This window comes from Orycteropus afer, unplaced genomic scaffold (genome assembly GCF_000298275.1).
Source record: "Orycteropus afer afer isolate SDZICR_OR568_19922 unplaced genomic scaffold, OryAfe1.0 scaffold00001, whole genome shotgun sequence".
Taxonomy (NCBI): domain Eukaryota; kingdom Metazoa; phylum Chordata; class Mammalia; order Tubulidentata; family Orycteropodidae; genus Orycteropus; species Orycteropus afer.
This window is the reverse complement of record NW_006921588.1, coordinates 15,897,432-15,912,734: the sequence shown is the minus strand read 5'-3', so window position 1 is coordinate 15,912,734 and position 15,303 is coordinate 15,897,432. Positions and strand designations below refer to the sequence as shown.

Genomic DNA, 15,303 nt, shown 5'->3' with positions numbered 1-15,303 from the left:
TGCATTAGAGACTTGTTCTGCTGAGGAAAATATACAAGAAATATAATACCTAGAAAATAGAATATATATATATATAATTTTCTTTAGATTTCTTAGATTGTGTAGACAATCTAAGCTATGGTACTTGTCTTTCATGTTAATAATTAATTAGATCTCCTTAAATAGAAAAGAAGCCATATAAGCATTTATAAAATGGGAGTTGAAAATTAAAAGTTGAAGCCACTTACAACAAAGAGAAACAAAAGTGTAACTGTTTGTAGCCCCCCAACCCCATATTCCAAATAATGAAATAGCACTTAGGTACCTTCTTTATCGACAAAAAGCTGATAATTCCCTGAGTAAAATAAACAGACTAGAGAGTCTGTCAAAGTAAACCTTTTAACAATATTTTACTCTATAAGTGGTGTCTAGTAGTTTTCTCGAGCTAAGCAAACAAAGTAACTATCCCCCCAGGAATTACTCACACTTGCAAAAATGACTTCAAGAAGAAAGGCAACAATTTCTCAGATTTTCAATACTATTTTATTGCAACTGGATGAGTGTTTTCTAAGTTGTGCATTACACCATAATATACAGGATTACAAACAAGATTACAGTACAGATCGATTCCAGTGGTACCAGCATCACATCTCAAACAGCACTTATTCTGGACTGCATTTTACATGCAATAGCTATTGTTCTAATTATGAACCAAATAGTTTGAATTTATTTAAACTACTGTACTAATTGACTACAATAGGTATAAATCCCAACATTAACAACCTGATTAGATTTAGGCTCAGATTCATTACATGAATAAATGACAAACCACCATTTTTGTGACTATGTATAAAATCATGCATTTGTATTTTTCTGGAAACATCAATAGCTTCAGATTCTCTGTAAAATCATGGAATGCAAAGAAGTAAAAGACTAAAAAGAGACAGTGCAAATTGTATGTGATAGTCAAGCAGCTTTTGATTTAAAGAAGGGTATGTTGGCATTTGTTTATAATATGTATATATAAGCTTGTGCAAGTAATGTGTTGAATTGATATGCTTTGATAGAGATCAACACCTCTTACTTTTTTTCATCCTCTTGAGAGTTATGAATCTGGTTTTCCAGAAAAGGGAAAGACTTTAAAGTGAAATGAATTGCTCAAATTGTGCATTTTGTTGTTTGTTTTTACATTAGAGAGGAAAGAAGTGCTAAGGCAACACAATAACTTTCTAAGCACTTTTCTGCTGGTTTAAATTAGTTAAATTATTTTGTATAAATTAGATATAATTCTACTTTTCTGATATGTATAAAAATTGATGAAGCTGCATGGTTTTAAAATAGGAAATCCACATTATAAAAAGTCATTAAAAATTCTGTACAAAATCACAACAAAATAATTCAGCATGGGAAAGTTAACAAGTAGTAAAATGCTGGTTGAAAAATATATATTTATATATATTTTAATTGGCCCATTACTAGTTTAAAAATTGCATAGATCCTAATTATTGCTTGTGATTTTGTTATCCCGATCAGATAATTAATATGATCTGAATACAGCTACACCAAATTTGTGGTGCAGTTCTTTTTTTAACTTTACTGTATTATTTTTTTAAAATAGAAGAGCTATAGAAAATAATACATAAGGTGAACAGGAACTTTGATCCCCTGTTTCTTCCAAAGGCAGTAACGACAATAAATACATATATCACTTGAAGCTTGGAGTATTTGCACTTTGCAGCAGTAGTACCCAAAGGGCTGCCTTTTGTAAACACGACAGTCACTGTAAGCACAGTGGGTTCGTTTCCCCGGGGATGGTGAAATTCATGGGCCTCTTCCAAAGGGTTAGTCATGAAAGATGGCATTGAGCTGGGCATTCATGACTCGCTCATGATGTGAATGGCTATCGAAGGACATAATATTGTCTATGGGGATCTCGCAGCGAGGGGCAGCGGTGCCCGAGAAGATTGATCCGTGGCTTTGGGCCCCTGCCAGGGTTGCTGCAGGATAGTGCATGGTAAAGGCATAATTTTTCTCAAATTCGGCGGACGGTTCGTGTTTGAAAGAGAAGTTGCCATTGATGCTAAGCGGCGGACTGAGGGGCCCGTCAAAGGAAGGGCTGGTGCAATCAGTCAGGGGGCTTTCAAAGAAGGGCTCCAGCGCTGCGCTGTAGGCGTGCGGCGGGGGCTTGACGTGGAAGACGTGGGAGCTGTCCATGGTGCCATAGGGAGGGCTGGGTAGGCCCGGCGACTGATACGAGTAGGGGTGCACAGGAAAGGAAGCGCTGGCCGTCGGCAGGTGCGGGGGCATGTCCTGGTTCTGCTCAGGCAAAAAAGTCCGAGGGTTGAGCTGCAGACAGCCTGCAACTAGGTTGGTGGTGGGCTGGGACAAGCCCTTGCAAAGCGTCTGTACGAAGGAGACCAGGTCGGGGCTTTTGCCGGAGCGCAAAATCTCGGACAGAGCCCAGATGTAGTTCTTGGCTAAGCGTAGAGTCTCGATTTTGGACAACTTTTGCGTCTTAGAGTAGCAGGGCACTACCTTGCGGAGGTTGTCCAGAGCCGCGTTCAGCCCATGCATGCGGTTCCGCTCTCGGGCGTTGGCCTTCATGCGCCTCAATTTAAACCGCTCCAGGCGCGCCTTGGTCATCTTCTTCTTTTTGGGGCCGCGCCTCTTGGGCTTTTGATCATCATCCTCTTCTTCCTCTTCTTCTTCCTCTTCCAGATCCTCATCTTCGTCCTCTTCCTCTCCTCCGTTCCTCAGTGAGTCCTCCTCGGCATTCATGGCTTCCAGGTCGTCCTCCTTCTTGTCCACCTCGTGCTCCTCGTCCTGAGAACTGAGACACTCATCCGTCCAGCTTGGAGGACCCTGGGGCTGCGGCTCACCCATCAGCCCGCTCTCGCTGTACGACTTGGTCATGTTTAGGTTTCCTACATTCAACAGGAGAGAGGAAAACAGGAAGATATAGAATCAGCTCCTACTCTCCAGCCCTATGCAAATGCATGTGAGAGAGTTGGGCCCTTCATTACAAGAGAGATGCCTGTAACGAAAAGTTAAATGCATAGTTTTATAATTGTGTGTGTGTTCCCTGTTGGTACGTAGAAAAGAAGGCAGAACTGGTGTGTGTGTGTGTGTGTGAGTGTGTGTGTGAACACTCACGCATGTGTATTTCCTAGTGATTAACTTCAGTGTGCTTCTGGTGATTGCCCGGCAAGATAGTGTGTGTGAAAATTAGTGTACCCATCATATTAAATATCTATTTCCCTGTATGTTTCCAAAGTCACACCCAACACCACAAAAATGAAGAGTTTGAAAATCACACATTCTATTTCCATTGCCGGCCTTGCTGCCAGCTACTTAGCGATTTAAAGTGAACTATTACGTAATTTCCTAGCCCTGGCAATGATTTTTAAGAAGCTTATAGGGATAGGAGACTGATAAGCAAATCCTTGGAGAAGGAAAAGTAGTTTTCAGCAAATTATTTCACCATCAACGAAACCTTTGGCAATAAAAGTAGACAAGAGTCTCCCATTCCTCTCTTGCCTTTCTCTTCTCGCCTCGTACCCCTCGCCCTCGGCCGATTTCCCACCTTATACAAAGCGCTGGCTTCATGGAGAGGGCTGGAGGCGCAGCGCAGAGAGCTCTCCCACGCGCTGGGGATCAGGTGCCGATGGCTCCTCTCTAATAAACAGCCCATTGAAAGGGCCGCCTGCTCTTTATTGGGGCTTTTCAAAGTTCGCCTCAAACCTCCCTTTTAAAGATTGAATAATTATTATGGTCAGCGATAGGCAATGGCGAAGTTGCCGTTTCTAATAAGGAAAAATCAAAAGCCTTTAGTGAAAGAACTGACTATCTGGCTCCAGCTATGGCTGCTGAGGGCTTGTCCGATTCTGGAGCGGTAACAGGTAGCAGGCGTGGATCACTCTTGCTTTACTCCACTTTTTCTTCCCCCTCTCAACTATCTCTGAACCTTTTTTTTTTTTTTTTCTTTTTCTTTTCCATGGTGTGTGCATGTCAAGTATCCAATTCCCTATCATTCACTAAAGCGTTACTTGGCATTCTCAATGTGCATAAGCAAATCTACAAATGTATCAAATACATGAACAAAATAAATCTTGGTAACAAGCGTGTGTTTTACTGGAAGAAATGAGGAAGTGAAATGGATATTTGCTTTTAGCCTTTAGCTTTTAGCAAATAACCATACAGTTAGTGTGCATTTAAAAAAAAAAAAAAGGAAAGAGGGTTCTATAGTTTGGCAAAAAAGAAATTGAAAAGAAAATTCGAAAGCTTGCAGTGGGCAATTGAGTGCGGTGATTCAATGTGTAGTCGTATTTGGTTGTCTGAGATTACGGGGAGGGACACCTCTTCCAATACACACAGACACACAAATTAACAAGCACACGCCTCACAAACGAGCACACAGTACAGATTATACAGGTACATCGGGTCTTCAGTTATTGCTTTATTCTTGAACAAAAATGAAAGGATCATAATTACCTGTGGTTCTTAGTGAGTCCTGAGCAAGGATGGTTTCATAACCCTGGGGCCTCCAGATGCCGTGCCTTCTGCGTGGGGCGAATTCCTCGTGTCTGGACCGAGCGGGCGCTCAGGTTATATAGCCGAGTTGGTGATGCTGAGCGCGGGTGGGGCCGGCAGCGGAGCGCCGAGCAAGTCCTGACGCCTGGCGCCTGCGCACGCGTCCAGGTTGCGCGATCCCTCCCGCTGCCCCTCCTCAGCCTTGCTCTTCTCCCGCCCTCCTCCTGCTCTGGCTCCCCTCCACCCCCTACTCCTACCCCACCCCTTCTCCTTCCTCCCCGGCATGCGCCATATGGTCTTCCTGGTCCAGCCAAGAGCCGGGAGCCACGTGACCTGCCTATTTGTATGCCGCGGAGCGCTCCATTCCGGCCCCTTTGTGGCCAGAAGAAAGTGGCCCATCTGTCGCCAGTTAGAGACTCTGCGGACCTGTTTTTACCCGCAGGAGAGATTAACCCTTTCAGGCGGCAGAAGGGAGGGGGGATAAGAGGGGCGAAAGGACTTGGGAGATGAGAGCGGGAAGCTAAAGACTACAGGATTTAGGTCAGACGGGGGAGGAGGGTAGCGTGCTTGGGTGGGAAGTGGGGCTGAGGTGGCGGTACCTCGCCCTGGCACTGGCCTCCCGGGCAGCTTGACTTCTTGACCTCTCCGAAGAGCCCATCCCCTGATTTCCTCCCCTTGGCAGAGCTTTCCTCGTTGGCGCCAAAGGGTGGCTTCTGCTAATCTCCATCAGCCCCTCTAAGCTAACACACAGACCGTGTAAAAGAGGTTTCATCCACAAACTCAGCTTTGAGACTAGTCTCCTACCCTCTTTAACCTCATCGCCCACTCCCAGCCGCTCTAGTACAGAAATCTTGAACCCTTCACTGCCCCCTCCCCGGAATGCTAACGCCCAGGCCTCAACCCTCATGCCCCCTTGTTCTTGGAGACTCCTCGCCACGTTGGTCCCCACTCCCAGAGGCCCATGTCCGCAGAGCAAGCTAGACCTTGCGCGAAGGACTTGTCTGCATCGGCCTCTGCGCTGTCCTTGGTGGGAGCTGGGGGCTTCACTGACCTTCGCTGGCGCCTTCTAACTGCTGCAACTATTGCTGCGATACAGTGAGTCCAGAGCACGCGTCTGGTCGGTTCCCTGACTAGTGCGCCTTCCCCGACTTCAGCTCTCCGGCCCAAACCCAGACCCGTATCTCGGGGGCAAACGCCCTGCACTTTGGTCCCCATTCTCCGTCCTGCAAATGAATATTTTGTTCAGACAAACCTGTTCAAGGAGAATATGCAACTGCCAGTGTTAAACCAGCATTTTCGCTCCCCGTTCTACCCACGTCATTAGCACAACCCCCGAAAGGACTGATGGCCATGACTGTTCCAGTCTGCAGCGTCTGGATATGGCTTTCACTTTGAGGCTCAAGCATCCTCTATAGGACTTCCCGACTAATTCCGAAAGAGCCATATTTGTGCTTAAATATTGATTCTTTATTCAACTTTTCCAACAAAACAAGCTTCAGTCTATCACCTCTCTCCCTCCCTCTCTCTCTTTCTCCCTCCCCCCCCCGTCTCTCTCCCTCCAGTCTCTCCCCGTCTACTCTTTCTCTGCCAGCTTCACCTCTAATCCTCTATTAACTAACTTATGACTCCCTCCCAGCCCCAAAAGCCCCTTGTAAGAATGCGTCATGCTTGAATTGCTTACTTAAAGGCCCTCAAAGTCCACAGACACTTCTCAGGTTTGCAAACAGTGTCAGGGTTGAGCATCTGGAGTGTGGTGCACTGGAAGTAGCAAGAGGGCTGTTCCTAATGAGATCGCTCCTGTTCCTGGAAGGATAGTGGACGAAGCCTTCACCGTCCAGAACAAATCCCAAAGGGGAAGAAAAGGGTGTTGCTACCCGACAGGTGGCCCCGGGAGTGGTGTGACTCGAGCTGCGTTTCCAGAGCAATTCTGTGTTGAGTTTTGCTTTCCTGCGTTTAGTTTAGAGGACAAAGAGCACTGCAGAAAGTAAAATAATTACCCAGGAGCCTCGCCTCAGTAATTACCCTCGTCCAGTCTGTGGATTCAGTGCTTGGTTAAAATCGGGGCATTAGAGGAACAGCCTGCGTAGGCCAGGCCACGGCCCAAATGTTGAGGGGACTTGAAGAAAGACCCAGTCAGGTGCTGCCATTCTAGGGCAGGCTCCTCGACAGTCTACCCCGCCGTGCAGTTGGGGTGTTGAGCTCCTGCCTGGCTTTCATTTCGTCTTAGGGAAGCTTCAGAGGAGAGGGTGGGCACCGGGTGGGAGAGGGCTCCAACTGCGCCTCTGCTATAGGGGACCCCTCGGAAGCGGAAACTTCCCCACTTTGTGACATCCAGGGGAATACAGGAGAACCTTAGAGGATCCAGATGTTCCCGGTTAGGGAAGGAGGCCACGTTGTTTTACAGCCAAGGCTCAACTGCACAAAATGTAGAAATTATTAACCAGTTTTCTCCGTTTCCTGAAACATTCGCCTTTAATCCTACAGCCAGTTCTTCGCCCAGGCCTTGATGTTTGTACAAGGGAAAGGCCACTCCGCGATATTTCCGAGGAGCTGGCTAGGTCTCGAGCTTACTACAGAAAGCTCACTGAGCTCCTGGCCTGCGGTGCAGATTAGCCCCCAAGAAAAAAAAATGTTGACCCCTGGATGTGGGTCCCGTAACGGTCCAGCGATTGCCAGAAGGGGCTGGAGGAGGCCGCGGCGAAGGAGTCAGGCCTGGAAGGAAGGAGTCCAGGTACTGCTGGCAGTGATGTGACTTCTGTTGAGAGAGAAAAAAAAGGCCAGGGGGACAGAGGCCATTAACTCCAGGAGAGGATGTTGTTGGTGGCGCAATCCCACCCCGCCCCTTATTTTATTCCTTCTCTTTGCACTTTGTTTAGACAGTCATATGTGTTTTCCCCTCTCGGTTCCCTAAGTTCCCTCTCCCTCTGTCCCCGCTGCCCGTTAGTGGTCCCCTTTCCAACCCTCCCTCCCCCCCCCACAGGCGCTGCACTCTGTCGAGCGGCACGCGAACCGCACGCGCAGGCAACAAAAGCTGCTTTCATGACTCACTGCCCTAGAGCAATGCCCCAAATCTGCCGCCCCCCGGGGTCCCTGTTCCGAGCGCGTGGCGCGCGCGGGACAGGCAGTCCCGGCCGTTACAGCGGCAGCCGGAGCGCCGGCGGGAAAGGGGGCGGGAGACAGCGTGTGTCGCGGTGGGGGTGGGGGAGACAAGGGGGAGGGAAGGTTGTGTGGCAGAGGGGAGGGAGGAGAGGCGTGTGGCGGTGAGGGGGTGTGTGGATGCGTGTGGCCCGGGCTGTAAGGGTGGGAAGCGTGTGGCTGGCATAGTGGGGGGAGGGACTCATCCACAGGCCCGAGATAAAGAGCAGAGGCCGGGCCCGCGTCCCTGGCGGTGACCTGTTTCTCCGGGAAACAGATGCTCTCTCTTCCAAAGCGAGGATTGCGTTCAATGAAAGGATCTAGTGTGGCTGGGGCTACACCGCCGACCTCGCGCGGCGTCGGAGTCCTTTCTGCATCAGGCGCAGAGGCACCGTGTCCCGGTCTGAGCGCGTTCCTGGGGGAGGGGAGAAGGGAGACTGAGGGGCAGGTGAAACCAGGGTTGCTGCGGCCCAATGCGGGGACAACCGCAGCCTGTAAGTCCCTTATGGATCCTCAGCTCAAAGACCCTGGGGATGCCCGAGCGGGACGACGCCAGATCCGCCCAGACTGTGGACGCGGCGTCGGGTTTGCGCCTTCACCTCCTAGGAGGTCGCTAAGCGCCCAGGTCCAGGCCAGAGACTGGAGCTGTCCAGGCCCGACAGGCAGCCGGCTGGGGAGAAACGCTATTTAAAATGCCTCGCCGCAGCCCCGAGCGCAAAACCCGTCCTCCCGAAATCTCTTGGGCTTGCGGTATAATCTTAATTAAGATAATTGATTCATATTGCACCTGCGAGAACAGAAAAAAAATTGATTCCAACCCCCAGCCCCACAAATCGCTTAGAGCTATTGGATGGAGCATCGTACTGCTGTGATTTGCGGAGTGATTTAGTGCCGGGCTTCCCCGGTGTGTCTGCTTGGTCTCTTTTATTTATTATTTATGTGCTCCAGGTACCACTGGGATCTGGGTGGCTCCTCTTCTGGCGCCCGCAGGTCTCAGAGGAACTTCGTCTCTGGTTTCCCGTCAGGAGTGAGGGGCTTTCCTTAAGCCATGCAACACACTCGGAGTCAACAATATGAAATCAAGGAAGCTCGCTCATCTTGGCAGGCGTGGGTCACTGGAATAATTGCCGATTCCTAATCTTCAGATGGCTCGCGTACGCGTGCGTGTGTGTGAAAGACACAGAGAGAGATTGCTTGAATGTACAAGTGTGTGTGAAAATGTGAGTGTAATTGTGCATGAGATTATGAATGTATGGGATGGCGTGCATGTGAATGTATGCGCTTATGAATGTGTGTGATTATTAGTGTGTAGGTACATGCATGAGTGTGTGAGGATGTGTGTGATTGTACATCAGTGAGCGTGGGGTTGAGTTCCTGTATGAGTGGATGTGTGAGAAAGTGTGTGAGTCTCTCAGTGTGTGTGAGTGAGTGAATGTGTGCTCCTGGGCGCACCTGCTCCGGGGTGAGGAAAGTGCTCAGAGGGCGCACACCTGTTTTGTGAGGATTGTGGAACAGCTTGCTGTCCAAAGGGGACCACAGGGCCGGGTAACTGACAAACAGCGGGTGTTTGCCAACCTTTGCTTTAACAGAAAAAAAAACAAAACAAAAAAACAAGCAAACAAAAATTTGCTGTAGCTAGGCGTAGCTGTGGGTACTGGAGAGCAGAGACCCACCATGGTGTCTGAACATCCCATGAGTAATGGCTGCTGCAGTGGGTTGGGAAAGAAAATCCGGGTAAGTTCCGAGAGGCACTGGAAGGACGTGAGAGGCAGGTGTAGAGCCTCAGGCAGCTCTTAGGAAAAATGGCTTCCTCAACTATCAGCACCGTGGACAATTCCCACTTCGCAGGCTCTGCAATCCGCGGTAGTAAGACTGAGCAAAGTCTTTTGATTTTTCCTGTTCTCTGTCTCTCGAAAAACCATTGGTCATCGTGTCCGAACTTTTAGTCAGGTAGCTCTGCAAGTCTGTCTGTAATTAACTCCCTTCTTTTCAGAAAAGTTTCCTGGAAAACTAGCTATCCAGATTTGGGAATCAGGGATTAAAGTACAACAGTACAAGCTAGCAACTCTGAAACAAAGACAGAAATCACATGTCGAGTGACTAACTTTTCCAAAAGATAATCTCTCTTCTAGTAGTTGCACTTATTTGCCACAAGGCTCCAAGATCAAAACGAATCTCTCATTTGGTGTTCCCAGGGGGAAAATTCTATACGTGTTTTTAAATTTTGCTTTTGTATTATGGAGCATAAATTTTACTTATCATACAAATCTGTTTCACTCCCATCATCCTATCAATTCTTCGGTTATTTCACACTATAAACAATTTCTATTTAATTAATGGGAAAATAAACTGGCAGAGGTTAAATGGCATTATTTGCTGAGATTTGGTGAGTCACATAAATCATACCAGATTTAAAATACTGCATCATAATAGACATAACTCTCATACAATATGCTCAAAAAAATCCAGGAGAGATGTGACTGACAAGAGCAAGTACCTTTGGTAACATCCTAGACACATCCTACAAACATACCCCCACTTCTTCCACACACCCAGTTATTTATGTATTTGTCTTTCTATTAGCTATCAGGATCCTTATTGAATATTACTCAGACATTATTGTAGTGGAAAATATAATAATTTTTTGACTCAAAAATTCACCCCCAGAGTCTCACCTTCTTGAAATAAAATGTTTTATTTCCTCCTTAACAAATGCTTTTCCACTGAAATTAAATATTGATCATTTGACCTTTTACATCTTTAACTAATCAAAGGGGGAAAATTCCAAATGTAGATCTCAGAGTTTGGCCCTGGTGGGTCTTTCTGCTTGAGTAGGCACTAAGATTAACCAGGTCCAACTTCCCCTTTTACTGCTCTCTCCTTGCACTAATTGCTTATGCAAAAAATGCAGATTTGTATTAATTAGTAACTCCACTGATTAGTTCTGTGGTATTTTCACATAGTAAATCATGCTGCAGACATGAATTTTGGCACATAACCGAGTGGTGGCTCAGGCTGCAATACAGATTTCATATTAAAATAAAATCTCTAACTAAATCTACCTTTCCAAATGCAGGTACAGTGAGCAGCCACCTGCTGGGAGCACCTGCCATGGGAAATTACTTACCCTCAGTGACAAGACACTTTTGGGGCCTAAATAGAGCAACCTTATTATGAGGTTAGGCTCTAATACTAAATAAACAAATACATAGTTACATACATACATACATGACACAGTGTGCCTAAGCTTTTGATATTATACAGACAAAGATGTTATAACAGGATCTACTTGTAATGGGACTAGATGTGAAAACAATATCCCTTATAGTTGATAAATACCTTAGCCTATTTTCTTCCTGTGAGATCTTATTAGCTCCTTTGTAAGATATTCTGAAATTCTGAGACTTGTCACTCACACTCCTTGACTTATCCTCTCCCTAGACAGGAGAGCTGGTTTTGGAAGTGAAAAAAAAAAAAAAAAAGTGCCACACAAGACTCACAAGTAAAAGTGTGAACATTAAGAACCATCTCCAAGGGAATTAGCTGCCCCTGCCATCCTTGCACCGGATGAGAAGCTGTGAGGTCAGGCACCCACAGTTACCTGATGTGAGACAGTCTCCTCTTCCTACTGGTTACTCTACGAGTTTTCATACAACTCCTTTCCTTTCCCATGAAAACTGTTTAATTTTATGAAGCAGATTACAACTAACATTGGCAAGAATAGAAATTAGACCCAGATGTCTTCTCTGTGCCCCAAACTCTTGTTTTCTTGCCATTGGAGACATCTTTCCCAGACCTTCTCAGGTGCTCTCAGCACCTTTATGTTCTTTCTATTTCCTGCCCAGCTATAACTACTATTGAAAGTGACCCATAAATTCATGTTAAGGGGGTGAAACAATTTCAAGCACCAAGAGAGAAAGAGAGAGCTGGTGCTTAATCTGACGTCCCTACCTGGAGTGTTTACAAACTCCAGAAGATGAAGGCAAAGAAGTAACTACTGAATATTGACACTCACAGGAAAATGAAGGCTGAAGGAGATGTATTTTGGACATCTCCTGGAGTACAAGTCCCTGTTGCAGTTGAATTGTGCAGGTTGTAGGCGCTTTGCCTCCATTTCAGCCTTGTCTGAGAATAGTGGCATATGGTGCAGCATCTAGGGAGTCTTTCTCTCTATTCATCATTTACTGAAATTTTCAGGTGCTTTGACAGTAGCAGGAAAAGGTCATGAATTTTGTAGTCTTTTTATTTATTTACCTTAGATATGGAGAACTTTTATCAAGGACTTAAACAATTAAGGGAGAGGGGCAGTGAGAATATAATTTAAAGAAGCTCTCGACTACACCAAATACGGCTTTTCTCTCCTTTGAATTCTTGGATCCTGTTTTTTAGGGCTTCACGTGGACGAGATAGATCATCGGTTATGGGGGGGGGGGAAAGATCCTGTATTTCTATGTGTGGAGAACCAGGGCTAGATATAAATAAGCAAAAAGTCTACAGTTGCTTCAGTTTGTTTTTGAAGACCTTAGCATCTCGTCCCCTCCTTTCACTACACTCTTCACTGTTAATAAATCTATTTGGGAAATCTATACTGAGTACCACTATGTGCCAGTCACAATGCTGCTAGGTGCTAGGGATAGATAGAAATAGATATTATTCTCTACTTTCTGTAACCTTTCTATCTAGTGTCTCTTCCACTCACAAATGAGTATGTACATACTCTGTCTGAGATAAATACATGAGAAAAAAGCAAAAACTCACCAGCTTATGAAAGAAAGAACAAAGGAACCTGGTCAGGAACCTGTGGTGTGGGAAAGCTCCCCAGGAAGTGAAGCTTTAACTTAAAGGAAAATGGTGTTACCAAGGTGAAGAGGGCTGGGTTGGGAGGAGTGCCTCCTGGGCAGCTGGAAGAGTGTATATTAAGGCACCAAGGCAAGAGGAGTGCAGGGAGTTTAAGAATCTAAGAAAAGTCCAGTGTAGCATTGAAAGGAAAGAGAATGGCAAGAAATGAAACAGCTGGGGAAGAAAACAGGAAAAAGGCTTCAATAAGATTAGTTACAGGATAGAAAACTGGTTGCAAAGTGGTCAGGTTGGGTATAGGGAAGCTATTGCAGTTTTCCTAGCAAGAGATGATGGTCCTTGAACAAGATCAGTTGGAAAGGAGATGGACAAAGTTCGAAAACATATTTGAGAATTAGCTAGAAAGTTACACTGGCACTACAGAATTACTCAAAGGCCATCAAAAAGTAGGGTTTCTTTCTTATCTTGGGTGAATACTATAAATTCTCTCAGAAATTACATATCATTTAATTTACATGAATAATAACTTGATAACTTGGGATATATGGAACTCTGGTGGTATAGTGCCTAAGGTATTTGACTGCTAACTAGAAGGTTGGTGGTTCAAGCCCACTAGCCTCTCCATAGAAGGAAGACTGGGCAATCTACTTCTGTAAAGACTTACAGCCCAGGAAACCAAAAGGGGCTTGCTAGTAGTCAGAATCCACTCGAAGGCAGTTTTTTTTTTTTTTTTTTTTTTTTTTTAACTTGAGGAATAACTACTCTCTGAAAGTGTTACTACTTTGCAAAACAAGTAATAGAACACCTTCACCACCACACACTTACTGAGCACTTATTTCATTCCAGATGCACTGAGTAAAATAATTTATATACACTTTTGTATTGGAGTCTCATAACAACACCTATGACAATTCTCATGTGACATATGAGAAAAAGTAGGCTTATATGGGTTAAATAATATACCCCATGTCACCTAACTGATTGGTGGCAGAACTTCAGCTCAAGTCTATTTGACTCCAAAGCCCATGACTTTTAACTACTATGTTGTGCCATGGAAGTGACTTGACCAAGATTTATTTATACATTATTAAAAAAAACCCCAAAACTTTAATTTCACTTCTAAGGAATATTTCAAACTTGAAGGTTCATAATTCAATTAATTTTAAAACGTCATAATGAATACAATTGTAATTTCCACTGCTAAGTCTTTCTGGAAATAAGAACCAAGGAAAGATAACCAATAGTTTAGTCAATGACATCCATTCAAGTTTTGTACTGAGCCTATTCAATCCACAAGAATTGGTCACACTGGAGGAAATAATACAGGTAAATCATTTTTCGTCATAGGAGTAATCTTTCTAATAAAAACTCATTATTGAAGATTAAAAACTGGTTCTTGTAGAGATCAAATTGTTTTGACTGTGGCATATCTGGTTCAGCATAAGTAATCTTTAATTAGTATGCCCCTACTTTACCCTTTAATTAAGTCCTCAAGATTTTTGTTTTATTTTGGAAAAATAAAGTCTGTTTTAATTACAACTCAGCCTTTGTTCCTTGGCATATTTATTGCCTAAACACTTACAAAGAAATGTACTCTCACCTGGAAGTGGGGCGATGGCAAAAGGAAAGGCTGTAACTGACATCTCTTAGCAATATAATCGATTTATTGCTGATCCTCTTAGCTTCTAAACATAGGGGAGCTCCAATAGTCTTGACTATATGTGTTTCAGTTTGGGTAGGTAATAAGCAGATGCATCAAATGCATAATTTAAAAGCAGAAAAATAATACTCATATTTCCTTCTCTAAAGAGATTCATTGTCAGTTTTATGGAAACCAGGTTGTAAAAATCATCTGTCTCAGACAGGCCACTGGATGAGGCCTTCAGTGTTGTATCATATGATGACAATATTTTTTAGCTCTGCACGCACAAATATATGCATTAATACCACCCATCCCTTCCCCCCTCCACATGTGTATGTGTGCTAGTTATATTAGAATATTTTCCTCATTCAGTTTCTGATCTGGTCAGTAAAATTTTGCCTTCTCTCAATTTATTTTTGAACATTTGATCAACCCTCAGTTTAGAAAAAGTTTTGCCTAATTACAGTGCATGAGCTATATGAATTTTTTTTTCACATTCATAATTAAATTGATAAATTATCTTAATTCTGATTTCAAAGCAATAGAATTCTTTCATTGGCAATAACCAGATACATTATATGAAAATTTTACTATTTAAAGATTAATCTGTTTATAAATATTTCTTAATTAGTTTTAACAATTGGTGTTTGACCATCATGACTGTTTTAATTTCTTACTTTTCTTTAAAATTTTGTGTCTATAAGCCACTGCATATAATTATTATATTATCAAATCATCAGTAAATTATTAAATCATCAGTAAATTATTAAATCATCAGTAATAGTAAACCAAACTTCAACTCATAGCTACCCCTTCTTGGCTTTCTGAGGCGATATCACTATGGAAGTAGATGGCCCAACCGTCCTTCCGAGGAGAGGCTGGTGGGTTTGAACTGCTAGTCTTCTGGTTACCAGCCAAATGCCTTAGGCACTATGCCACCAGAGCTCCTCAGTAATAGTACCCCAAGCAAATTGAAAGCCAGGAAGACTTTACATTAAATACACAAGTCCCTGGATGGGACAAATGGTTAAACATTCAGCTGCTAACCCAAAGATTAGAGGCTCATTACCACCCAGAGGAGGAGCTCTGGTAGCATAGTGCCTAAGGCACTTGACTGCTAACCAAAAGGCTGGAAGTTCAAACGCACCAGCCACTCCTCAGAAGGAAAGTTGGGCAATCTACTTCTGTAGTGATACTGCCTCAGAAACCCAAGGAGGGGT

At 44.4% G+C, this 15,303-nt stretch overlaps 1 protein-coding gene across 1 annotated transcript; it reads right to left on the bottom strand.

The window, feature by feature from the left end:
- Positions 1-1,821: 1,821 nt before the first annotated feature.
- NEUROD1 (neuronal differentiation 1) lies at positions 1,822-2,892 on the bottom strand. Its single transcript, XM_007935854.1, has one exon. The coding sequence runs from the start codon at positions 2,890-2,892 to the stop codon at positions 1,822-1,824; it is 1,071 nt and encodes a 356-aa protein (XP_007934045.1).
- Between the last annotated feature and the right edge of the window lie 12,411 nt (positions 2,893-15,303).

Bases quoted from the DNA above. Each gene is read 5' to 3' on its own strand.
- NEUROD1 (XM_007935854.1), bottom strand. From the start codon at position 2,892: ATGACCAAGTCGTACAGCGAGAGCGGGCTGATGGGTGAGCCGCAGCCC.